Source organism: Hemicordylus capensis, chromosome 2, assembly GCF_027244095.1.
Source record: "Hemicordylus capensis ecotype Gifberg chromosome 2, rHemCap1.1.pri, whole genome shotgun sequence".
Lineage (NCBI taxonomy): Eukaryota > Metazoa > Chordata > Lepidosauria > Squamata > Cordylidae > Hemicordylus > Hemicordylus capensis.
In genome coordinates, this window is record NC_069658.1 from 246,263,401 (window position 1) to 246,290,289 (window position 26,889).

General features: G+C 47.7%; 2 protein-coding genes across 4 annotated transcripts in view; one reads left to right on the forward strand and one right to left on the reverse strand.

The window, feature by feature from the left end:
- Positions 1-26,889, forward strand: part of LOC128343923 (uncharacterized) — a 52,448-nt gene that overhangs the window by 7,087 nt on the left and 18,472 nt on the right. Inside the window, exons 4-9 of the mRNA XM_053293355.1 lie at positions 617-639; positions 2,186-2,304; positions 6,199-6,231; positions 10,465-10,979; positions 22,530-22,958; positions 25,366-25,461. Of these exons, the coding sequence (XP_053149330.1) occupies positions 617-639; positions 2,186-2,304; positions 6,199-6,231; positions 10,465-10,979; positions 22,530-22,958; positions 25,366-25,461 (1,215 nt within the window). The remainder of the gene's footprint in view (positions 1-616; positions 640-2,185; positions 2,305-6,198; positions 6,232-10,464; positions 10,980-22,529; positions 22,959-25,365; positions 25,462-26,889) is intronic.
- On the reverse strand, positions 14,357-18,939 carry LOC128342701 (uncharacterized). Of its 3 annotated transcripts, none has more exons than XR_008315111.1 (3): positions 18,833-18,939; positions 16,918-17,044; positions 14,357-15,473 (listed from the first exon to the last, which is right to left on the reverse strand). XR_008315111.1 is itself a non-coding variant. In XM_053290447.1 (3 exons), exons 1-3 carry the CDS (start codon positions 18,360-18,362, stop codon positions 14,920-14,922), a joined length of 684 nt encoding a protein of 227 aa, XP_053146422.1. In that variant the 5' UTR covers positions 18,363-18,921; the 3' UTR covers positions 14,357-14,919. The 3 variants fall into 3 exon arrangements, 1 of the variants encoding a protein (XP_053146422.1); XR_008315110.1 differs by having other exon boundaries at positions 18,633-18,921; XM_053290447.1 differs by having other exon boundaries at positions 18,360-18,921.

Here is a 26,889-nt window from a genome sequence, read left to right on the forward strand (position 1 = left end):
TCTGCCTCATGCAGTGGTGGGCATTCCTTTCTTGGAGATTTCCCTCCAGTGGCTGTTGCTGGTGTCTATCTATTGTTGCTTTTTTAAGATTGTGAGCCCTTTGGGGACAGGGAGCCATTTATTTATTTATATCTATTGATTGATTTATATCTACGCAAACTGCTTTGGGGACTTCTGTTGGAAAGTGGTATTTAAATATTTGTCATATTCTTAACTGCCAATTGCAAAGTTTCCCCATCCCTGGTTGGACAACCTGGGTGTTTTCTTTTGTGAAAGCTGGACACGGACAAAGGCTGCCTTTTTAACCTCTTCCTCCCCAATGGGACCAGCCACAAAGGGTCTGTTAGAATCCTCCCCCGATATACCTCCGTTTCTAACTTCTACCTCCGTACCTTGGTTGCTGCTTTGACATCTGGAGGGAGGAGGAGGAGGAAGTGACAGCCCTCCTTCCCTTTGTCTCCAGAGTGAGTGGCTCTGGCTTAGAATAAGGAGATGGCTCTATTAACTGAAGTCTATAAGAAGAGCTTTGCTGGATCAGGCCAAGCTTCCTATTTCCTAAGCTCTCTGATGACATCACTAACTGAGTTCCTCTTTCTTTCTCTTCCCCCCACTCTAGGATGTTAGAAGGACCTTGGAGAGGTAAGTGGAACCCACTCATTTCTCTTACAGCTTCATGATGCTAGGCAGGGTCTAGATAGCATGTGACGAACCATTTCGGTCGTCACATAACCCAGCGGGCTCTGCGATTTGATTCGGCTGGTGGAATTTCCCTTCCCAGTAGTGCAATCCTGACTAAGATAGAATTCTCCCTGAGAAACCAGGGAGAGGTGTGGATCCAGAAGTACCCCCAGACTGTGGACCTGTTCCTTTTGGGGAAGTGTGACCTCATCTAGAACAGGTAGGTCAAAATCATCTCTGGAGTTCCGACCCCGCACAATAAGTACCTCCGTCTTATCTGGATTCAACTTTAGCTTGTTACCTCTCATCCAGCCCATTACTGCCTCCAGGCAGGCATTCAGGGAAGATATGCCATCTCCTGAAGAAGTTGACGTGGAGAAGTAGATCTGGGTGTCATCAGCATACTGATAACGTCCTGCTCCAAATCCCCTGATGATCTCTCCCAGCGGTTTCATGTAGATGTTGAAAAGCATTGAAGAGAGTACGAGGCCTTGAGGGACACCATACTTAAGCTCAGATTTTGAAGAGCAGCAGTCTCCAATTGACACCATCTGGAATCTGTCCGAGAGATAGGAGCGAAACCACTGTAAAACAGTGCCTCCCACCCACAACCGCTTCAGACGTTCCAGAAGGATACTATGGTCGATAGTATCGAAAGCTGCCAAGAGATCCAAGTGGACTAACAGTCACACTTCCTCTGTCAATTCCCAACTGGAGATCATCCATCAGGCCGACCAAGGCAATCTCCACCCCTTAGCCCGCCCGGAAGCCAGTTTGAAATGGGTCTAGATAATCAGTTTCCTCCAAGACCACCTGGAGCTGAGAGGCCACCACCCTCTCAATTACCTTGCCCAGCCATGGGAGGTTGGAAACAGGCCTATAGTTGCTCAACTCTGAGGGATTTAATGTAGGCTTCTTTAAAAGATATATAATGATTGCCTCCTTGAGACAAGGAGGCATCCTGCCTTCCGTCAGAGAAGCATTTATGATTTCCACCAGGCCTCCTACAACAGCCTCCCTGCTAGATCGAACAAGCCATATTGGACAAGGGTCAAGAGAACAGGTGAGGCCTTTCAGTGAGGCCTCACCGCTCCAAGCAGCTTGTCCACATCCTCAGGAGTCACAAACTGAAACCGATCCACTATGCGAATGGCCCTCAGGTTTCTTCAAATTACTTTTATTTCGCTTATATGTGTGTAATATATGACCTCATAACTTACCCTACTTTACCCCTCATAATCCTGTGGTAAAGCCTGCTGCCTGGGAAAGGCCCCTATCTCTCCTAGAGGAGAAATGAAATGACATGAGGAAATGTGAGGCTGCCGCTAGTTTGGCCTGCAAATGCCTCACTTGTGGGGTGCCAGCAGCCAACATGAGGGACAATCCCCCCCCCAGTACCTCAATCACTTTTCTTTATCTCTGCTGTTTCATTGTCTTCCATTCCTCTGCTGTGCTTGTAGATTCTAAATGGGATGGATGAAGCAGTAATGTCTTTGCTCTCCACCAGGTGTAAGAAGGAGGAGATCTTTGAGGAGCCAGTGGCTTTTCCTTCTGCCGTGAAGTGGAGGATCTGGGACTTCTCTGACATAAACGCCTTTCTGGAGGGTGTCATGAAGCAGTTCCAAGGTAATAAGGAATGGCTCAAAGAAGAGATAACCAATTCTCTATCATCTCAGGGTGTGCTGGGTGGCGTGTTTCTGCCTGGAACAGCTTGCTCGTGTAGCTGGGACAGAGGTCAGCACCTACTCATTTAGGGTTCAAGGTGCCTCTCGCCACCGTCCCCCTGGGGGTGCCCCTCACCGGCCACTACTGCCCTAGCAGGAGCGCTGTTGCCCCTAATACTTCTGAGTCCTGCCCCCACTCCAGAAGCACTCTGCAAGACTGGAAAGACATCCTTGATGATCTGATTGTGGTACCAAGAGCCATTTTTAACAGATTGCTTTGAAATTAGGTACATTTGTAGACCTGTCATGATTTGTAATGTATCATGGCCTGCAGAAATCAAGGTGAACTGGCCCTGTGACGGGGCTTTACCCACAGGAGCAAGGCAGGGTCAACAGGCTGAGGTCCTGCAGCTTCTTCTGTCAAGAAGGAGCGTGAATTGAGGTCAAACAAGGCAGGGACAAGAGCCCATAAGCCAGGTCTATGCAGGAGCAGTGCAAGTCACAGTCAAACAAGGGAGGGTCAAGACGCAGTAAGTGGGGTACAAGCAGAAGCAGGCGGGAGTCAAGGTCAAAGCAAGCCAGGGTCAAGCCAATAAGTTGGGTCTACTTGGGAGAAAGACGGCTACAATGTCTGTGTTGCTTCAGCAAAGTCCTGAAGCAGACTGAGCCCTTTAGAAAGGGGAATGGATCCTGGCCATGCCCCTTTCTGTGGGGGGCTGGATAGCTTAGAGGGCCTGTGCCCCAGTCTTCAGACACAAGCTGTGGTGAGGCTGGGGAGTCCCCCTCTCAGCAGGTGGATTGTCTGTGGAGTCCTTTGAGTCTGAGGACACCGTCCAGGGTGTATCCTCTCCTCCTTGTGGAGGGGGTGGATCTGGCACAGCTGGGGCTTCCCATCCCAACTCATTCCCCAAACTGTCTCCTTCACCTCCTGGCTGAGGTGTTTTGGGGCCCAGGGTTTCATGTCCTGACTCATCCCCCAAATTGTCCACATCACCCCCTGGATGAGGGGCCTCAGAACTCAGGGTCATGATATAAGTAAGATTTGCATTGAAAAATGGCTTGAAGGGGATGTAGTAAACTATATAATTCTGACTACAAATATTTATATACTGCTTTTCAACAAAAGTTCCCAAAGCAGTTCACATAGAAATAAATAAATAAATGGCTTCTTGCCTGTCCCCAAAGGGCTTTCAATCTGAAAAGAAACCTTAGATAGACACCAGCAACAGCCACTGGAGGGATGCTGTTCTGGGGATGGATAGGGCCAGTTGCTCTCCCCCGCTAGATAAAGAGAATCGCTTTTCTCATTTGGCAGATATAAATTATGATGTATTATTACAGGCTCCTTTCCATAATCCCATGTTTTTAAAAATACTTTTAACCCTTTTATTTGTGGAGATAAAAGGAAAAACCTGAAGGTTATCCAGCCAACCTTTTTGTTTTCCAGTATTCTGGCCAATGAGTGAAAAGATCCTGTGGTAACTGGCAAGCCTGAGGTTTTATTGATCTAGTCATGTGTTTCATAGAATTCAATTACTTCCCACATACGAGTCCACCTGTAGTTTCTTTCTACCAGTTCTGCACAATTCCCTCATCCCACTCCAGTTCATATCTCCTTTGGGCTCCTCCTCACCACAGCATTTCTGGATTGTAACAATGAGTGCTTGTCACCCCCTAATGAGGATTGTTATACTTGCTAATCAAGGAGGCAGTTTCCCCAGGAGAAATGACAACCACAAGTTTAAAATGATAGTGGAGTAACTACAGGCCAGTCTCCAACCTTCCACGGCTGAGCAAGGTAATTGAGAGGGTGGTGGCCTCCCAACTCCAGGCAGTCTTGGATTGAACTGATGATCTAGACCCCTTTCAGACTGGCTTTCGGGTAGGCTATGGGGTGGAGACTGCCTTGGTCAGCCTGATGGATGATCTCCAATTGGCAATTGACAGAGGAAGTGTGACTCTGTTGGTCCTTTTGGACCTCTCGGTGGCTTTCGATACTATCAACCATAGTATCCTTCTGGAGTGTCGGATGGGGTTGGGGGTTGGAGGCACTGTTTTGCGGTGGTTCCACTCTTACCTCTCGGGCAGATACCAGATGGTGTCCCTCGGGGACTGTTGTTCTTCAAAAACTGAATTTTGGTATGGTGTCCCTCGGGGCTCTGTATTGTCTCCAATGTTTAACATTTACATGAAACCGCTGGGAGAGATCATCAGGAGATTTGGTGCAGGGTGTTATCAGTATGTTGACGACACCCAAATCTTTTTCTCCATGTCAACATCATCAGGAGAAGGCATAACCTCCTTAAATGCCTGCATGGAGACAGTGATGAGCTGGATGAGAGATAACAAGCTGAGGCTGAATCCAGATAAGATGGAGGTACTTATTGTGCGGGGTCGGAACTCAGGAGATGATTTTGAACTGCCAGTTCTGAATGGGGTCACACTTCCCCGGAAGGAACAGGTATGCAGTCTGGGGGTGCTTCTGGACACAAAGCTCTCCTTGTTGTCCCAGTTTGAGGCAGTGGCCAGAGGTCCTTTTTATCAGCTTCGGCTGATATGCCAGCTGTGTCCATTTTTTGAGATAAATGACCTCAGAACTGTAGTACATATGCTAGTAACCACTAGGCTGGATTACTGCAATGCTCTCTATGTGGGGCTGCCTTTGTACATAGTCCGGAAACTGTAGTAGGTCCAGAATGCAGCAGCCAGGTTGGTCTCTGGGTCATCTTGGAGAGACCATATCACTCCTATCTTAAAAGATCTACACTGGCTGCCGATATGTTTCCAGGTAAAATACAAGGTGTTAGTTATAACCTATAAAGCCCTGAACAATTTGGGCCCTGGTTATTTAAGAGAACGTTTTCTTCGCAATGAACCACACCACCCATTGAGATCATCTGGAGAGGTTCATCTGCCTTCGCTACTGGCTCATCACCAGAGCCAGTGTGGTATAGTGGTTACAGTGCTGGACTAGGACCGGGGAGGCCTGAGTTCAAATCCCCATTCAGCCATGATACCAGCTGGGTGACTCTGGGCTAGTCACTTCTCTCTCAGCCTAACCTTTTAATTTGTTGTTTTTATTGCTTTGTTGTAAACAGCCCAGAGACTTGTGTTTTGGGCAGTATACAAATGTGTTAAATGAATAGAATAGAATCCAATTAAAATATATCTGATTGAATACAGAGAGGTAGAGGTAATTGAAATATATGAACATGAAAGGGATTCCTCCATGACACAGAACACGCTAGATGGAATAAGTGTCTGGGCACTAATGTTGATAAGCTGGTTAGTGGATTCTCTTTGAGGCTTACAATGCAGGAACCTGTCCCCGCACCCCCCAACTCACCTGAACTAAAGGGGCACTCGTGCTCTTTTAAATGAGCTTACAGTTGAACCTTAACACTTTTCTCCTACATGTGCAGTATGTTAAAAAGTTATAAATATTAAGTTATAATACCTTTATATATATTTCTACAATGTGTGCCTGTTACTAATCCCATGTGTGGCAGCTCTCACGAGAGTTTGCGACCAGCTGCCTGGATAGTGATGGGGACGGGGCGAGAAAATGGCGGCATAGGCAGGTGGGGAGGGAAAGTGCCGGCCAGGCTGGCCAGCAAGGAAAAGCAGACTGGGAGGGGGAGAATGGACTGGGGCTGAAGGGAGGGGGGGAATGAAGATGGGGAGGAGAGACAGGGAGAACTAGGGGCACAGATGCTCTGTGCCAGATCAGCTAGTTTTAGCTATTTCATGACTATCTCTCCAGGAGTTCCAGTGACCCGGCTACTGAAAGAAAGTGGATTCGTTATCAGCATGATGATATGATGATGCTTAATATCTGTTCCCTTTGCTTCCCCAGACACTCTGGTATCTGGACTTCCACTGCAGAAAGGTAAATATTGAGAACCAATCAAGGCAGAAACAACCCCAGGTTTCAGAGGGCCCTCAGCTAATTGCCCATGATGGGCCCGGTAGTACCAGGGTGGGCTCCAAGAATGACCAGCCCCCGACAGACAGAAAGGTTGTGGGCACAGATGGTCTTGAGGATCTGGGATGTGCTGCATTAAATAGAGTCAATACAGACATGAAGAGCAATATGGTAATCTTTATACTAGCAAAGATGAGGATTGGTTCTAAGTAAGAATCAATAGAAGCCAACTTGGCGAGTTTAGTGAAAGGCATGTGTCAGGCTCTCGGTCACACACAGTATTTTATACACCACTATATGCTCAAGGAAAGTAATATGCTTATCCCACCGACCTGCAGATACTACATTTTGCATTGACGGTCCTGCCAATTCTGGCCACGTGGAGTGGGAGGGAGATTGGGCAGGCTGCGGGTGGCTGCAGCACTTGGATGCCGCCTTCACCACAGTCACGCTCAGCCGCCTGGCACAGCATGGGCCAGTGGCACAGCCACCAGATCACCCAGGACAGATTAAGGAGGATTTGGGAGCCCCAGGGTGAGTGGAGGCCATAAACTTCCACCTGGAAGTCGAGGGGGTAAGAGCACCTCTGTCCAAGTTCCCCATAAGAACAGCCCTGCTGGATCAGGCCCAAGTAGGCCCATCTATTCCAGCATCCTGTTTCACACAGTGGCCCACCAGATCCCGCTGAAAGCCTACAGGCAGGAGTTGAGGGCATGCCCTCTCTCCTGCTGGTACTTCCCTGCAACTGGTACTCAGAGGACCCTGCCTTTGAGGTTGGAGGTAGCTGTTGATAGACCTCTCCTCCATGAAGTTATCTAAACCCTTTTTAAAGCCATCCAGGTGGTTGGCTGTCACCACATTTTGTGGCAGCGAATTCCACATGTTAATTATGTGTTGTGTGAAAAAGTACCTATGACTGTTGGTTCTAAATTTCTTGGCAATCATTTTCATGGGATGTCCCCTGGTTCTAGTGTTATGTGAGAGGGAGGAGAATTTCTCTCTATCCACTTTCTCCACTCCATGCATGATTTTATAGGCCTCTATCATGTTTCCCCGCAGTCGTCTTTTTTTCTAAACTAAATAGCCCCAAGTGTTGTAGTCTTGCCTCATAAGAAAGGTGCTCTAGGCCCCTGATCATCTTGGTTGCCCTCTTCTGCACCTTTTCCAGTTCTACAGTGTCCTTTTTTAGATGTGGTGACTAGAATTGCACGCAGTACTCCCGGTGTGGCCGCACCATGGTTTTGTATAAGGGCATTATAAAATTAGCAGTTTTATTTTCAATCCCCTTCCAAATGATCCCTAGCATGGAATTGGCCTTTTTCACAGCTGCCTCATACTGAGACAACATTTTCAATGAGCAGTCCACCACGAACCCATGGTCCTTCTCCTGGTCAGTCACTGACAGTTCAGATCCCATCAGTGTATACTTGATGCTGGGTTTTTTGTCTCATGTGCATAACTTTACACTTGCCCACATTGAACTGCATTTGACATTTTGTTGCCCACTCACCCAGTTTGGAGAAATCCTTTTGGAGCTCCTCACAATCCATTTTGGATTTCACTACCTGAGAGAGTTTGGTGTCATCTGCAAATTTGGCCACCTATCTGCTTACCCCAACTTCTAGATCACTTATGAATCAATTAAAAAGCCCTTCAACTTCTACATAAACCTGCAAGGAGAGGCCATCTGAGATTTGTGATGGAAGTGATGGTCTGAGACTTATTCCAGACTAGACAGAGGTGTTTTGGGTCAGTAGGAAAGCTGATGCAGGAAGAAGGGTTTAGCCTTCTCTGGACAGGGGAGCACTCCCTCTGCAAGAAAAGGCACTCTCTGGGGGTCATCCTGGACTTGGCTTTGCTCCTGGATGCCCACCAGTCAGCTGTGACCATGATACCCTGGCATGTCACATCCCCTGGTGGCGCAGTGGTAAAACTGCCGCCCTGTAACCAGAAGGTTGCAAGTTCAATCCTGACCAGGGGCTCAGGGTTGACTCAGCCTTCCATCCTTCTGAGGTCAGTAAAATGAGTACCCAGAATGTTGGGGGGCAATATGCTAAATCATTGTAAACCGCTTAGAGAGCTTCCAGCTATGGAGCAGTATATAAATGTAAGTGCTATTGCTATGAGCCCTCTGGCACCTAATGTGCCTGGTTAGTGGTCACTCACAGCCCCAGTTCCCCCCAGTCCTTCTTCCCACTCACTTGCCAAATCTCCTTGCATCTCCCTTGTAGCAGAGATGTGTGGAGTACTCCATGCAATCTTTTCCACCACCCAGATCTCTCCCTTCCGAAACACCCGATGCCTCTGAGTACCAGTACCAATCTCCATGCAACCCCCACCCAGCATAGCATAGAATGACCTGCACATTATTCCCTCATCATAGCATACCTCTCTCCCAGCTCCCAGATGGCCTTGACCTTTTGCACTGATAACCCAAATGACCACTAAGGGCATTGGGAGTAGAGACAGAAAGGGTCTCCTCTTTCATGTTTTATCTCTGCTTCTAATCCCCTGCTAACTGGGCAAAGAGGCACCTTTTCCCGATTCTCTTTATTTAGCAGGGGGAGAGTAACTGGCCTTATCCACCCCCAGCACAGTACTTCCAGTGACTGTTGCTGGTGTGTGTCTCATGTTTCTTTTTAGAATGTGAGCCCTTTGGGGACAGGGAGCCATCGTGTTTGTTTGTTATTTCTCTTTGTAAACTGCCCTGAGCCATTTTTGGAAGGGCGGTATAGAAATAGAATTAATTATTAATAATAATATGGCACCTCCCCCTTGATCAAAAATATTCAGAACTTCCTGGGAGAGTAACTACCTTCCTCTTCTTCCCAGAACTTTGTCTGATGACCATGTAGGTAGCTGCTAGGGTTTAGGTCTTTCTTACTACCATGTATGTCTAAATAAAGTCGATTAGTTTAACCTTAAATCAGTCTTCATGCTTATTGTTTACAAGCTGTTGCCCCTGAGACCTTGTTAGTTTTTGATGTAATGGGAGTGAGTTAGCACCTGAAATACTCTGCACTCTTTCTCCCCCCCACCCGCCAATATCTGTCTATCTCCTGCCTATAAACCTTAACAGGTTCGGGCACCCCAGGCTCAGGTTTTTAGATACTATGACTCTAACAAACCCCACCCAACCTCACAAAGTGCATGGCTTGGTCACAATCTGCAATGCGTTCCATGTGAGGCTGTCCTTTCAAAGTCTTTGGAAGCTGAAATTGCTGCAAAACGTGACAGCCAGTCCTATCAGGGGCATCTGGTCTGGAAGATATTTGGACTATCTTGCTCTCTTTGCACCGAATGCAAGTTTATTCACAGGTCCATTCAAGGTTCTGTACAGAACCCTAAAGCCCTAAACAAAGGCCTAAAGAACAAGAACCTGTCTTCATCTGAATCTATCCAACATAGTAGCAACTGCAACTACAAATGTTTACATACCGCTTTTCAACAAAAGTTAAAGAGGTTTCCATAGAAAAATAAACCAAAGTTGCTTCCCTGTTCCCAAAGGACTCACAGGCTAAAAGGAAACACAAAGTAGACACCAGCAGCCACCACTGATGCTGTGCTGGGGTTGGATACGGACAGTGGCTCCCCGCCCCCCATTCAATACTGGAGAATCATCCCTTTCAATGGTGCCTCTTGGCTCCTTTAGCAGGGATCAGTGCTAGTGAGTTCCTCAGCCTTGTCCCAAGTGTGGGGGAAAGTGGGGGGACACATTCTTGCCCTGGGCCCTCCAAGTCCTGAATAGACACTTATAAGGGTATTTTATCATCGACAACATTTGTAGCTGCCCTTCCTCCAAGGACCACAAGGTAGTCTAGATTGCTCTTCTTCTTCCTTTTATTTCCACGACAATCCTGTGAAGCAAATTAGGGGGATGGAGAATGTCTAGCTAAGAGTCATTCAGTCAGCTTCATGGCTGACCAGGGGAGGAGGATTTGAATCCAGATCTCCCCAGTCCTCCTCCAGCTCTCTAACCACTGCACCACGTTGGCTCAGGGGATGTAATCCTTGTCTCCCTTCCCAAGAAAGAAGAAAACATTAATCTTGGAGTGTGGTCATGATTGAGTTGGACTAAGAAAGGGCCTGTGGACCTTGGTCCCGAATCACTGAAGAACCTAGTGAGGCCCCTGATTTCCGTCTATCTCTCAGCTGACTCTGCTTCTGTTCCCTTCCTTTTCTTCTCCCCCTCAACAGCAAACGTCATTTTGGATCCAGACACAGCAAATCCCTGGCTCATCACGTCCGAGGATCCTAAAAGGATTACATGGGGAGAAAAACGTCAAGCTCTGCCCAAGAATCCTGAGAGATTCAGCTGCTGGCCTTGTGTGCTGGGATGTGAGGGATTCACAGCAGGCAGACATTCCTGGGAAGTCACTGTGGGAGGTGAGGGAGGGTGGGCTTTGGGGGTTGCCAGCAAGTCTGTGGAGAGAAAGGGCCGTTTCGAATTAGTTCCTGAGGAAGGGATCTGGGCTGTCGGGAAATTGGCAGGTCAATACTGGGCTCTCACCTCCCCTGAACAGACTCCTCTGTCCCTGTGTGGGGCATTGAAGAGGGTCCGATTGTCTCTGAATTGTGCTGTGCCTCGACTGACGTTTTCCGATGCTGACACAGCAGGCCCACTCTACACTTTCGCAGGAGCCTCCTTCACCAGAGGGACCGTTTGGCCCTTCTTTTATGTGGAGGAAAAGAGTCTCCTCACCCTCTCCCTCTGAGGCAGCCACGTGATCTTAAGAATTAAGAAGAAGAAATCAAAGCGAGTCCCTTTTCTGGCTCCCTCTCACTTCACCCAAAGCTAAAAAAAGAAATCTGATTTTCTCCCTCCTTTATCCAGAGTCCCCCCCCCCCTTTCCTCAGAAACTGTTTCTTAAGGACACAGTAGTTCATTAATGGTTGTCAACACCAGAGTTTAACTGCATGATGGAAGAAAAGAGGGATATAAAGGTGACCAGCAAAATAAATCACACCACAAACCATTCTCAGAAAAGGCAAAAGTCTGTCAATGCATATCTCTTCAGTCCTGGTTCCCACCTCCCTATTCTTCTCCCCTCAGGTCCCAAAATTCCCCCATCACTGTTAAAATGTTTTTTTAACAACACCTTATTTATCATGGATCCCTGATCAGGAGGCTGATGTGCCATTTCGGGCAGAATCCCTATCTTCCCAAATCTCTGGCCCCAGCTGCTGCAGAATGCTGCAGTGCTAGCAGGGGCCCATTTTTAAGAGAATGTTATTATGGTGGCATTTAACTTAGATTGTAAGCTCCTTGGGGCAAGGACTTGGCCTCCTATTCTTATGTTATATGATTCATGTTGATGGTGCTTTAAAAAAATAAAATGCAGTGGTATTTTTCAATTGTGATGTTAACTCCTTGGGCATTTTACTGAAATGGAAAAACAAGAAATACAAGTATAAGTGCTAGAGGATGTGATGGCCACTAGCTTAGATGGCTTTAAAAATGGATGAGTCCAATTCTTGTGGATAGAGTGTTGCACTAGGGCCAGGAAGACCCGAGTTTAAATCCCCATTCGGCCATGAAGCTCACTGGGTGACTTGGGGCCAGTCACGTATCTCTCAGCCTAACCTACCTCACAGGGTTGTTGTGAGGAAAAAATAAGCATGTACACCTCTCTGAGCTCCTCGGAGGAAGAGCGGGATATAAATGTAATAAAGTCATGTTTGTTCAATAAAACCTCCATGTATAGGCAGTCTATCCTTGAATACCAATTGCTGGGGGCCACAGTGGTAGAAAACAGTTGTGCCTATGCCCTATATCTGGGGTTTTCAAGGACCTCTGGTTGGCTGCTGTAGAAAGCAGGATATTTCACAAGATGGACTTGTTTTGATCCTGCCGGATTCTTATGATAACACCCACTTAGGAGTGTGCATGGACTGTTTTGTGTGGCCCTGTCAAAAATTGAGCTGATTTCGGACCAGACTGTGTTGGCCTGAACCAGCTTGAGCAAATGGACATGAACTGGTCCGCCAGTGAGGGTGACACTGGTGGGGCCTAGAGAGGGTCTTTTAAACAGTGAAGACTGAAGCGTGCTTAATGCGAGTGGCCTCTTTGAGAAGAACTGGACTGAAGAGTGACTCCAGCCTGGCCGTGGCAGCACTTGCAAGCTGCTACTCATGAACTGGCGGACAGACACCTCTTGATTCTGCTCTATACTGACCATATGGTCTCTTCTTAGCACAGACCCCAGTTGGGTTGAGGCGGGCCCTTGCTTCATTAAGTGCTTATTGTGCAGCAGAGGCTTTAGAAGTTAATTACTCAAAAACGAAGGTGATGGTCTTCGCTAAACGACCCAAGCCTCACTTATGGCGTATGACTGGTCATATAACTGAACAAGTGAGAACCTTCAAATACCTTGGTGTCATTTTTCACTCCGCTGGAGGCTGAAGAGCACATCTCAATTATGCAACTCAAAATGCCTAACAATCAGCCAATGCTATCAGCTCCTTCCATTTTACCAGGCGTGCTCTCTATTCCAGCTGCTATAAAATTTTTTACAGCTAATGTTTACCCGCAGCTTCTATATGGTGCCCATTGGGCCCTTTCGAGAACTTCACCCCATTGGAAGTAATACAAACTAAATTCTTGAGAGCTCTCTTCCAGGTTCCTTGTAGTGTTCCCAGTACTGCTCTCAGACGTGAGGCAGGTGTCTTTAGGTTAGAATGGAGACATGTGTTTATTTATTTAACTAACTAACTTGTATACCGCCCAAACTTTAGTCTCTGGGCAGTTAACAATAACATTAAAACAATTAAAACAAATATAAAAGGTTGAAACAGTTTAACAATTTAAAAACAGTATGAAATTAAAACTACAATTTTAAAAAGCAGGAAAAGTTTGGGTGAAGAGGTGGGTCTTCAGATGTTGGTTTTTTTAAAGGGATGGGGAGGATCCCATCTCAGCAGGCTGAGCATCATTCTGTTTTGGCTGAAGCTGATCCTTTAACACTTACAGACAACAACTCCTCTAAATGGAAAGTGGCACTGAAATCCAAGCTACAACTTTAGGGTCTCCCCCAGGAAGAGCTCATTCTGATGGAGTCTGACCAAGCCACGCGGGTTATTAAACAGCGTGTCCTAGATATAGAACTGCGAAATGAATTAGCAGAGTTGCCGAGGGGGTTGCATACAGGCAATCAGGCCTTAAATACAAGGCCTGCAGAATATCTAAACATCTTGTTAATAGCAAAATTCAGGAGAGCCATGACTCTTGCTTAACTAAATGTACTCCCCACTGCAGTTCTAGAGCGAAATTCAAAAAGTTACCATCTTCAGCTCGCTTATGCCCATGCAGCTCGGGTGATATAGAAAGCACTGCACACGTGATTCTTTATTTTTTACAAGGATATTCGTCTAAATTTTATTTCCCCTTAGTTAAAGAAGTTTCCTGGCCCCACTGATGAGTTTTATTTAGACTATGGGCTGTCCAATTTTAAATAAACTCTTCCTGGCAATGTGGCCAAGTTTTGTTACATTGTTTGTAAAACTCACAAAGAATTTATTACTTAACTGGATGTTACTATGCATTGTTTGTTTTATGCTGGCCAATGACCGAAATACAGTATCCATCTGCAAGCTGCTACTGACGAGCAGCAGCATCCCTCTGGGATCTCGTGTGGTGGGAAGCCTGCTGCTCCCCACTCACCTGGCCTCTGCTTCACCACTCTCCTCGTGCGCGGTGGGCGGCATGCTGCCCGCGGTGCGGGATCCTAGTGGGGCACTGCTGCTCGTGAGTAGCAGCTTGCAGGGGCTGCCAGGCCCAGGACGGAGTTACTCTTCCGTTCTTCTAAAAGAGGAAACTCGTGCAAAGCACGCTTCAATTACTTGCTATTTTGAAAGGTCCTCTCCCTGCCCCACCAGCACCGCTCCCACCAGTAGATTGGCTTGTCCCGAACCATGCTAGACTGGGGATTGGTGAGCGGTGAGGTCTCACCTCTGCCTGGTGAAGGGTGGGTCCAGTTTGCCGTCGGGCTGCCGAATCGGGCTGGTTCGAGCCTTAAGATGGGGCACTTTATAAATTGAATGAATGAATGAATGAATGAATGAATGAGACTGAATCTAGATAAGACGGAGGTATTTATTGCGCGGGGTCAGAACTCAGAAGATGATTTTGATCTGCCAGTTCTGGATGGGGTCACACTTCCCCAGAAGGAACAGGTACGCAGTCTCTGGGGGTGCTTCTGGACACAAACCTCTCCCTGGTGTCCTGGGCTGAGGCAGTGGCCAGAGGTGCCTTTTATCAGCCTCAGCTGATACACCAGCTTTATTCATTTCTTGAGATAAATATTCTCAGAACAGAAGTACATCTGCTGGTCACCGCCAACTTGACTACTGCAATGTGCTCTATGTGGGGCTGCCTTTGTACGTAAAATGGAAACTGTAGTTGGTCCAGAATGCAGCAGCCAGGTTGCTCTCTGGGTCCTCTCAGAGAGAGGGTCTGAACCCCCTCTCGGTGGCCCTGATCATTACAACTGTACCAAATGTGGTTCAAATCTATTAGGCGGTCCATGAATTAGCCCTCTTTCATCTCAAAGGGGATGCTGGGATGCCCTTAGATCTGTTCACAGAAATAGTGGCTCACAAACTGAGCAGCATCCCACGGGCTTTAACAAAAGTGCTCATACAGTTACACAAGCACTATTCTTTCCAATGGCCATACATGACAGAATGGCATTTCTGCAATTCCAGTGTTTGCAAAACAGCTCTCTTACATAATTTCGTGGACACTTTTGTCTCGACTTGCTGCTGACAAAGCCGTGCTGCTGACAAAGCCTGAAGGATGCTGCATGGGATGCTAGCCAACGTCTGCCTTTCGGAACGAGTGCATACAGGTGAGGACGTGTAGCCCCCAAGTGGGATCAATTCATGCTTCGAATGCTGGAAGCAAGTGCTTGAATTACATGGAACTGTTTTTTGGAAGCACAGGTTTGATTTTCGAGTGAAGCCTTTCCCACAAATCAGGCATTTATGCTTTCCCATCCCTTTGGGTAATCTTGCAGAGGTCTTCGTTTTGCAAAGATCACCAGCCACCCCTGTCGCAGATGGATTCTTCCACTGATTTCTCGCATGTTCCACCTGCATTTCTGGTCCATCATGATTGCTGGAGATTCCATCCTCCTCCTCATGTGGTGATGTTTCTGAGGGTGCCCACTGCTGGTCCTTACTGTGCTTATTCATCAATGTATGGGCTCCTGGAATAGAGGAGAGGGATTGAAAAGTGAAAGGGAATCTCGAGAGCAGGGATAGACAGGGAGGGCAGGTCAGACTGGATGGCTATAGGCTACATCCAGGTTCAGAGGCAGGATGATGGCAAATATTTATATACCGCTTTTCAACAAAAGTTCTCAAAGCAGTTTACATAGAGAAATAACAAATAAATAAAGATGGATCCCTGTCCCCAAAGGGCTCACATTCTAAAAAGAAACCTAAGATAAACACCAGCAACAGCCACTGGAGGAATGTTGTGCTGGGGATGGATAGGGCTTGTTGCTCTCCCCCTGCTTGATAAAGAGAATCACCACTTTAAAAAGGTGCCTCCTTGCTCAGATAGCAGGGGATGTCTCTGAGTACCCGTTGGAGGGGGGGCAACTAGTACTCAAGGGAGAGGGCATGCCTTTGTCTCCTGCTCAGGGGCTTCCTAGATGCATCTGGTGGGCCACTGGGGGGAAGCAGGATACTGGACTAGACCGGCCTTGGGCCTGATCCAGCAAGGCTGTTCTTATGTTCTTTATTGCAGCTGGGGATGATGGCAGTTGAAGTTCAACAACAGCGGGAGTGCCAAAGGTTGCCTACTCCTGGTAGTGGGGCGAATCCAGCCACCAACAATGTGGAATCATGGGTGGGGGGCTTGGGCAGCAATCCCCAGGCTGAGAACTGGGTATTACCGGCATATCCCTGTTTTCATCTGTGAAATGTTGGAGGAGACGGGCTTGGCTCATCAACATTGGGAATCTGGAATCAGGGAATCAACATTGGAAATCTTGAATCAGGTGCTCTGCCTGCACTTTATTACCTGCAATCCATTTAAGGCATGCTGAATCAGAAATGTATGTCACGCCCCCCCCAGGTGGTCTGACCACACCCCCTACATAATCACAGGCATGTCCCTATTTTCATCAGTGAAACGTTGCACAGTGTGCTGTCAAAAGGATCATGTGCATTAGGACCATGCTACATAAAGAGAACTTCCCTGTTCAGAAGCAGCCTACCTCCAATTATTTGATTTGGGGACAAACATCAGGAGAAAGCAGGAGGGGTTTCCCAAAACAGTTGGCCACAGAGGAAAACAGAACGCTGGCTTAGCTAGACCTTTGGTCTGATCCTGCAAGGCAGTTCTTGTGTTCTTGGGGTAGATGCAGATGCCAAGTATAATATGTGGGAAAGCAACACAAATTCCACAGGGTTACATTGGCAAAACAGGAACTGAATGACCTATTCTATTTTGGAGGACAGGGAGGATCGAGGATCTAGTTCAGGGGTGGCCAGCCTGAGGTTCTCCAGCTGGTGGACTACAACTTTCATTATCCCCAGCCATAATTATAGCTGGGGATGATGGGAGTTGTAGTCTAAGAGCAGCTAGAGAGCCTCATTATGGCCACCTCTGCTCTAGTTAATAGATATCTACGAAATCCTTACCTAGCAAATGGACATCTCCATTGCTCTTCTGCTTGATCTCTCTGCAGGGATTTTCCTCCCCAGGACCCAGCAGGATCTGGTCTGCTTTGGAGAAACTCACACCCGACTCCTCAAATGTTCCCAGTACCTAAAGTAGCAAAAAGAGACTCTCAGTAGGTATAAGGGGCTGCCAAATGCTGAGTAAATAATGGGACCGGGGAGGAAGGGGGCACCACAACCCCTTGATCTGGCCCTGTTTTTCACTGCTCTTTGCCTTAGGAAGCAAGTGCCATTGATACCTATAACAACCTATATTTATTCTGGCTGACATACAGAGCCGGGTGCAAGAAGAGAGCAGCCTCGCAGAACTGGTTAGTTTCCAACTAACGGCACTGGGGAAGCAGGGAAGGGGCTGATATTTATGCCTACTCCTTCCCCAGGAGCATTCCCAGACAGCAGGCTTGGCCATGAGTTTCACTGCAAGTTCAAAGTAGCACTAAAAAGGCTGATGCAAAAAGTGGATTTATTATTTTTTTTGCTTTGATGTGCAAAAAGTGGATTTTTAAATTTTTATTTTTGCTTGGATGGGGCTACTCTCTAATGCGCAAGGAAAACCTGAATTGTGTGTGAAGTGCTCCCTGACAGCTCACAGGGACTTGGGGGTAAATTTGGCTGATATGTGAACGCACACCCTACATTCGGGAGAAGATGTGAGCTAAATAGAGCCTGTGAAATACTTCCTGGAATCTCTCTGGGCTACCCAAAAATGTGTCCCCCAAGGGCTGCTCAACCCAACATCAAATATACAACCTATTTGTATTGTAGATTGTTTTGATGTGATTTTATTTATTTATTTAATTCATCCATCCATCCATCCATCCATCCATTCATTCATTTTTTATTTATATATTTTGCTCTGTGTTAAACTTGTAAACCATCTTTGGATAAATTTATGAAAAAGTGGTATAGAAATCAACAAAATGTTCAAAGTGGTTTACACAGAGCCAGTTCCCATGAACACGGCCTGCAGCTGCCCTTCCATAATGGGGCCCACACTGCGAATGTACCCGCCCCAACATCACTCAAGGACCTGCTGATGGGATTGTGGCACGTCCTTTAATCGGGTGTGAGGGGTGATCAACCCAATCACCCCTCTGCGTGTGCTAGGAAGCCCCCTTTAAACGTGGCCCCAACATTAACACATGTAGGGGAGACTGAAGGTCAGTGTTCATGGGAACTGGCCTACGGGAAAAGTTATAAGAAGCTTCCCTGTCCCAAAAGGTTTCACAGTCTAAAAAATAAAAATAATAAAAATAAGGGAGACACCAGCAACAACCACTGGAGAGATGCTGTGTTGGGGTTGGATAAGGACAGTTGCTCTCCCCCTGCTAAATAAAAGAGAATAGAAAAAGAATATCTTTTGTTCAGCTAGCAGAGGGACCTGACCATACGGCAATTCATACCATTCATCTCTACACCTCCACTGCTCCAGATGTTTATATACTGCTGATCAACAAAATAAATAAATAATCAATAAGATGCTTCCTCCTTGACCCAGATGGGCTTACAGTCTAAAAAGGTCTCTCATTCCCCAAATGATGCTCTGACATTTCCTTGTTGTCAGCTTGTTTAAAACAGCAAAGGAAAAATAGAAGCGTGAGGGCTGGAATCACAAAGCTTGTGTGTTCGGCGCTGGAGTGGAGGCAAGGTTGATGCCAAAGGAGAATGAAACTGACCAACTTTCCTCCCAGTCTTCCTTTCTGCCCTGTCCTTGGTTTGAGCGGAGGAGGAGAGGAGGCAGCTGCATAAAGCCAAAACTCCTGATCACACTGCAGCCTCTCTGCTCCATATTCTTTTTCCTCACCCCCTTTCTTAGGGGGAGGTCATCTCCCCCCCTCGCCACCCCATCATGCAAAGCAGCCCCCTTTGAACTCACTGCTCCCAGAGGGATGTCAGCAGAGCTGAGAAATTCGAAATTCAGCTTCTGGGGCAAGGGAGGAGCACGGACACAGTGTGGGTAATAAGAGGAAATGTTCGTCTCTGTGCATTGATTGCACTGACGCACCCCACGCATTCCCACGCCTCTCTAGGAATCTGTGCTCTCTACCCTTAACCCTTGAAGCATTTGCTGCCTTGGAAAGTGATCTGGGAAGTTCAGCTGGAGTAGATAGCAAGAGAGCTGAACCAAGATTCAAGGGTCACCAGTGATGTTGATAAACCTGCACTGGATATTAGTTTGTTTCCAGGCTCAACGCAAAGCCTTACATGTGACAGGAGTTCTCAAACCCCATTATTGCTGTAGTCCAAATAATCCAGATGTTGCTGGACTATGATTCCCATCATCCCCATTGTAGTTGGGGATGATGGGAGGTGTAGTCCAGCCAGTGGTGCACCTAGGTAATTTTGGCGCCCGGACCTGAAGAGCTTTGGAGGGCCTCCCCAATTTTTAAAGTTAAAAGAAAAAGAGAAGAAACCTGCATTTGGGGGGGGCCCTCCAAATGTCGGGGGTGGGGGCTCCTGCTGCCACCCTGTGCCCGACCTGCTGCTGCCCCGCCACTCTTTGCCTTGTAGCCGTCATGTGTGTGGCCAGGGAGTGAGCCGAGCAGGTGTGCTGGAGCGTCTTGCAGTTCTCAAGGGCCGCTGGGTGAGACGGACAAGCCCACCAGCTGCTGCACCTACTGCCACACCACCACGGGGGAGGCCTGCTTGGCAACCCCCCACCCCCCGGCTGCACACATGGCGGCTATAAGGCAAAGATCGGTCGGGCAGGGCAGGCATGGGGTGGCAGTAGGAGGCTCCCCCCTGGACATTTGGAGGTGCCCTGGACATTGGAGGCCATGGACCAGCACCCCAAGGTCCGGGAGTAAGAGCGCCTCTGACTCCAGCACAATCTGAGGACCAAAGTTTGAGACCTGAGAGCCCTAATGCACTTGGAGTCCACCTTTCTCCTCAGTGCCCAGGAACCTTTCCAAACAGCAGATGAATGCAGTTTTGCTGCACTTAGGCTGAGGTGGAGAGTTCATACCAGGGAACCAGCCATGTCAGGATGACGACTGAAGATGCTGTTCATACAGCCAATGGCGTTATTCAGCTTGGCTCCTGACGATCCACATGATATACTGGGCATTATAGGTATCCTAAAAAAGGAGCACTTGGGTGCAGTGCTCAAAATGGCTCAACTTTAGGCACTCACTGCTGCAGTAAAGCCACCCAGAGGTGCACCTAGGTAATTTTGGAGCCTGGACCGAAAGGCCTTTGGAGCCCCCTGACTGTTATTCCCCTGTCTGTTACTCCCCTGCAGAGGCACCTTTTAAGGTGGTGATTTCCTTTACTGAGCAGGGGGAGAGCAGCTGGTCCTCTCTATCCCCAGTGGCTGTTGCTGGTGTCTATTTTATGTTTCTCTTTTAGATTGTGAGCCCTTTGGGGAGAGGGAGCCATCTTTATTTGTTCATTTTTATTCCTCTTTGGGAGCGGTTTGATGAAAAGTGGTCTATAAATATCCATATTCATAGTAGTAGTCGAGCAGAGTTCACACTCGGCCACGCAGTGCAGTTCAGGCTGGAGGCACAACACAGTGACCACACCGCCCCCAATTTTTAGATGGTGAGCCCTTTGGGGACAGGGAGCCATTTGTTGAATTTATTTATGTCTATGTAAACCACTTTGGGAACTTTTAGTGGAAAGGCGGTATATACGTATTTGTCATAACCCCTGCTAATTTGCAAAGAGGCACCTTTTAACATGATGATTCTCTTTGTTGAGCAGGGGGAGAGTAACTGGCCCTCTCCACCCCCAGCACAGCATCCCTCCAGTGGCTGTTGCTGGGGTCTATCTTGTGTTTCTTTTTAGATTGTGAGCCCTTTGGGGACAGGGATCCATCTTATTTATTTATTATTTCTCTGTGTAAACCACCCTGGGCCATCTTTGGAAGGGCGGTATAGAAATCAAATAAATAAATAATAATCCCACCCGGGACAGACTAAAGAGGATTTGGGGGTGTGAAGGCCATGACCTCCGCCCAGAAGTCCAGGGGGAAGAGGGCCTCTGAAGCCACCTGTCTGGGAAAGCTCCAGGCTGGCATCAATGGAGCCATATCCAGGGGCGCCTTCCCCATGAGGCAGGGTGAGGTGATGGACTTAGGTGGGGATTGCGCCCTGGGCTGGCAAGTGGCAATCACCCACCTGCCTAAGGTCGCCACCCTGGCCTCACCTCCGCCTCTGTGTCCTCGAACTGGCCAGTCAGCTGATCCTCCCTGCCCCACACTTTCTTCTCTGCCCTGCTCACAAGGGGAGGGGCCACTAAACCTTCCTCTTCTTGGTGTGCACCCCCCCTTGTCCCAGGGCAACGAGAGGCTAGTGGAATGGGAAGCAGGGCAAGCTGCCTGATCAGGCAAGGAAGAGCAAGCCCCACACATTCTGTCCTTGTCTCTCTTGTGGCTGGCATGGGCCAAGTACCTTCCCCTCTTGGCTTGATCAGGGAGCCTGCAAGGCCTACAGTTTTGCCAGCCCCACCTCTCTTTTTCATTAATAGTTTATTGAATGGTTTTCTAACTCAAGTTACAATATATACAAAAAGAAAAGAACATACAGCGTGTACTTCCTCCACCCATAATCTTCTCTGCCTTCCTATTTAGGAACATAGGAAGCTGCCATATACTGAGTCAGACCATTGGTCCATCTAGCTCAGTATTGTCTCCACAGACTGGCAGCGGCTTCTCCAACGTTGCAGGCAGGAGTCACTCTCAGACTTCTCTTGAAGATGCTGCCAGGGAGGGAACTTGGAACCTTCTGCATGCAAGCAGGCAGGTGCTCTTCCCAGAGCGGCCCCTTCCCCAAGGAGAATATCTTACTGTGCTCACATGTCTCCCATTCAAATGTAAAGCATGGTGGACACTGCTTAGCAAAGAGGACAATCTATGCTTACTACCACAAGATCAGCTCTCCTCAGTCTGATTAATTGACTGACTGACTGCCCTAACTAAAGTGGCTCAGGGCAGTTTCCATTACAATAAAAAACATAAGAAAACAATTAAAACAAAACAAAATAAAATAACATTTGAACCAGATTAAAATTAAAACTCAAACTAGATCTTTCCCCACAACCTTCCCAATTCCCTTCCCTGCCCCAAAACAAGACCAGTGAAGAATTTCCAGTGTTGGAGCATGAACCACTCCTGCATCTTGAGTTGGCTGCGTTCTTTGTCAGGGAGTGGGGCAGTGGAACTGGAGGCAACCAAAGCTGCCTCAACAGGTGAGGAGCAGCACAGAGCCACCCGTGGACAAGGGTGGAGGGTGGACCCAGAAGAGAACTGCACAGATCACTGATAGCCCTTAACGCAGAAGAACATAAGAAAAGCCGTGCTGGATCAGGCCCAAGCCTCATCTAGACCAGCATCCTGTTTCACACAGTGGCCCACCAGATGCCTCTGGGAAGCCCACAAGTGTGGAGGGCATGTCCTCTTTCCTGCTGATGCTCCCCTGCAACCGGCATTAAGAGGCATCTTCTAGATCTAGACTATTCAGTCAGCTTTCCACGTGCTGTTGAGAGCTCCATCAGCAGAATACCAGGAAGGAGAACGCCCATTCACTAGCTGGAAAGGGAGGAAATGAAAGTAAAACCTGGGAGGTTTTCAGTGTGAGGCAGCCATGGCAGCTGCTGGTGCCGTCAGGGATCTCTGTGAGGAAGCCACTTGCTCCGTCTGCCTGGAGTATTTCACGGACCCCGTGATCATTCCGGAATGTGGGCACAATTTCTGCCGAGCCTGCCTGACCCAGTATTGGAGAGAGGCACAGGCTTTCTGCCCTCAGTGCAGAGAAACTGTTCAGCAAAGGAACTTCATCCCAAATCGGCAACTGAAAAGTGTTGTAGAGATAGCCAAGAAACTCAGTCTCCAGGGAGGAAACAAGACCGAAGGAGAGGAGAGAGTCTGTGAGAAACACCGAGAGCCCCTGAAACTCTTCTGCAAAGACCACGAAAGCTCCATTTGTGTGGTGTGTGATAGATCCAAGGAGCATGAAAACCACAAGGTGATTCCTCTGGAGGAGGCTTACGAAGAGTACAAGGTAGGGAATAGCTGAGAATGGGGTACTGTGGTGTGCTAAAAAAACATGTTATTGTTCAGTTCTCCCCAGCAAGTGATTAGAAGTCACCTGGTCTTTCCTTTCCTTTCTTCTTCTTTCTCTTGGCGGAAGTCTGCTCATCTGCAGCTGAAACCCAGGCTTGCAGTTTCTCTTTGGCCCCCCACCCCAAACAGGCAGCAGCCCTCTTGGCTGGGCTGTGACAAGCCAGCTGTATCTCTCGATCTGGCTAGTGAGCCTGAAGTTTCCAGCAATATGGTGACCCCAAACAACCATGATTCTGAGTACCCCAGAAGGTACAAACCGGGTATATGATCAGTGTGCAAGAGCACAAGAAAAAGTACACGGGGGAAATATCTGTGTGTCCCTCTGGAGAAGAAAGCATGGAAAGCCTGAGCCGATGCTGTGAGAGGAGAAAAGCTGTGCAGTGAGAAATCGGTGTTTGTGTCTCAGTACTACTATTTCAATACTGGTACAAAACTTATAAAACATTTGTAACCCTCCAAGATTAGTGCATGCGTTTTATTTTATTTGCAGGATTTAACCTCCAAACGGCTAGTCCTCAGTGCTCCAGTTCGGCTTTGACTCCCCTCCAGCCTTGTATTTCATAAGGGGGAGGGGCTGCTAAGTTCCTTGGAAGGGCCGGAGGGCGTAGGACATGAACATCTGCATGAGCGGCAGACAGTTGATAGGTGCTATCTACGAATATGAATACGATGCATATTTATATACTGCTTTTCCACCAAAGGTTCCGAAAGTGGATTACATATATAAAAAATAGAATGGCTCCCTGTCCCCAGAGGGCTCACAATCTAAAAAAGAGACCTAAGATAGACACCAGCAACAGCCACTGGAGGGATGCTGTGCTGGGGAAGGATAGGGCCAGTTGCTCTCCCCCTGCTCAATAAAGAGAATCACCACTTTCAAAAGGTGCCTCTTTGCTCAGTTAGCAGGGATTATTTTATTTGTATCTCAGTTCTTTAATTGGTGCACATTAGTCTTTGAGCGATAATATTCTGTACCTTAACTTGGACCCGTGAAAGGGCCCTTTCGGTTGCTGCCCCACTTCTTTGGAACTCTCTTCCCCTTTAGATTCGATTAGTCCCTTCCTTACTGATTTTTAAATCACCATTGAAGACTTTTCTTTTTTGCCAGGCTTTTGCCCTACAGTTTATCTATTTGTTTTTCCCCCTTTTTTGTTAGTTACTTTAGTTTTTAATTTAGAATGTAATTTTTAATGTTGTCGTGTTTTGCGTGTTTTTGTGCACCGCCCGGAGTCTTTGGAGTGGCCGGTATATTGAATGTTTCTAATAAATAAATAAATAACAAGCGGGTGGGTTGGGAGAATTACTGGCTGATGTCCTGCCCAGCTTGCTGCCCATCACTTGCGAATGTGGGAAGACTTGGTTGGCTCCTCAGCTGTGTGCAGTGGCTGCTCTGCTGTCCCTGCCATTGGTGATGATGGCAAATAGTGGCCCAACAGTGACTGTGCACCCCTTAGCAGGCAGGGAACAGGAAGCAGAAAGGACGGGCCTGTTCAGTGACTGGGAAGCAGCACAGCCTTCCCCTTCTTTGATGGCTGGCCTGCTGTGCAGTATGTCAGCCACTGCCTATTTGCGTCTTTTCTGTCTCTGAGGCTGGAAATGTCTTTGTACTCATGATTTCAAGGGGATTTGGGAACTTGACTCACTTGGGTCTGGTTCTCATAATCATTTTCGGATATCAGGGGATCGGGCCTGCGTTGGGGGTCTGGGCTGCCTCTGGGGGTCAACCGCTTTGGGAACTTTTGTTGAAAAGCAGTATTTACATATTTGTCGTAGTAGTAGAAAGGCATTCCGATATCTACAGACCATCTCAGAAACTGCCAGTTGGATGACCCGGTATCTTCTCAGGTCAGTTGTTCAGATGTGTTCCCTTTTAGACAAAAGATATTTGAGAATGATCTCGGCCTCTGACCTGCATGCACTCCAAACCTCCTTTTCAACTGTAATTTTTCTTTAGCCATCTCTGGTAAATCTGGATCTTAGGTCCTGAGAAACTCCCGGGAATACTAAAGGGTGGAAAGAAGGGGTCTGTCTTAGGCTTTGGACACTGGGGGTGGTGTTCCTCTCTGCCATCTCAGAGTGTCTTCAGCACATACTTCAACTGTATCTGCTATGGATTATATGCGTTGACTGTTTTTATAGGCATCAGTTATTTATTTCAATGGGATAACAATTCACAGGGGAACTGTTGGGGGAACCCTCCTGAAAGGCAATGCCAAGCACAGTGTTCAATCTTTTTCTTAGTGTTCACAGTGTTCGACAGTGTTCTGCCCTTTTCTTAGTTTTGATCCATACATAGAATAAATCTCCAAGAAGGAATCAAACTTGAACATTTGTTTTCTCTTCAGGATCAGATCTGCAGCCTTCTAAAGACTTTGAGGAAGAAAGAGGAAAAAATGCTGACGTATAAAGCAGACATAGATAAGAAAAGCCAGGATCTGCTTGTAAGTGTTGCTAGGAATGGGAAGTGAAAATCATGAGAAACCATGTGTGGAAACATTGTCTGGCATTCTTATTGAATTTACTAGAGGCAGTCCGATTGAAATTTAGGTCTTGTAGAGTAACTACTGAATGATAAAGTAAAGTGTGCCATCAAGTCGATTTTGACTCCTGGCACCCACAGAGCCCTGTCATTTACTTGGTAGAATACAGGAGGGGTTTACCATTGCCTCCTCCCGCACAGTGTGAGATGATGCCTTTCAGCATCTTCCTATATTGCTGCTGCCCGATATAGTACCAGTGGGGATTCGAACCAGCAATCTTCTGCTTGTTAGTCAAGCATTTCCCCGCTGCGCTGAATGGTATTACTGAGTCATGCAGTCAGGATGTCAGCCATTGAGTATACAGCCTGCGAAAGAGACCAAAGCCCAGGACAGCCCTGCTTCTCAGATCCTTTATTTGGAATGGCACACGGACCTGGCGTGCATTATGTAGACCTGGTTGGATGAGGGGGGAGATCTAAATCTCTCCCAGATGTGCCTACTAGGTTTCCGGGTGCAGCATCAGTCAAGGCAGGCTGGGCGGGGAGGTGGGGTTGTCCTGGTTCATTGGGAGACCATCCCCCACACCAGATACATTGTCCGCCATCTTGACCATTTCGAGGGCCTGCATGCAGTGATGGGATCATGAGACAAAGCTGGGATTCTGTTGGTTTACCACCCACCATGCTGTCTAACAGTCTCCCAGCCTTTGCTGCTTGAAGTGGTCTTGGATGTGGTGTTGAGGACCACATCCACATGTTAGTCTTGGGGGACTTGCTGAGGCCGCCTTGTCTGGTGCAGCTTGGGGCTTCATGTACTCCATGATGACCATGGGCTTGTCTCCACTGATTTCTGGTCCCACACATGGGGCGGGCCATATGCTCAACTTGGTCTTGAGTCAATGGTGGACAGTCAGTGGTGGTCCGTGGATGGTCCAGGAGACTTTAATACTGTTGTCATGGACTGTCTGGTGAAGATTGGCCTGAGGGTGGACCCACTACACCTCTGCAGGGGTGGGGGACCAGTTTGGATGGTCCACCCTTGGAGGTTGATGGATCCTAATGGATTCCTGACAGCTATGGGAGAGTTTCCTGTTGAGAGAGTGGACGATCCTGTTGATGTCCTGGTCTCCCTCTGATATGAGGTGATGGGTTGGGTGATTGACACGGTCACGCCTAGGCATCCTCTCCCGACCCGCCGAGTCCAAGTGACTCCCAGGTTTACAGGTGAGTTGCGGACAGTGAAGCAGGCTGATGGACAGCTTGAACGTCATTGGCGGGAAAAACAGAATGAATGTGACCGAACACAGGCTAGATGACCATATTAGGGCCTATTCTATGGTGGTGAAGAAATCCTACTTTTCTGCCACCATCACATCTGCTCAGTGTCATG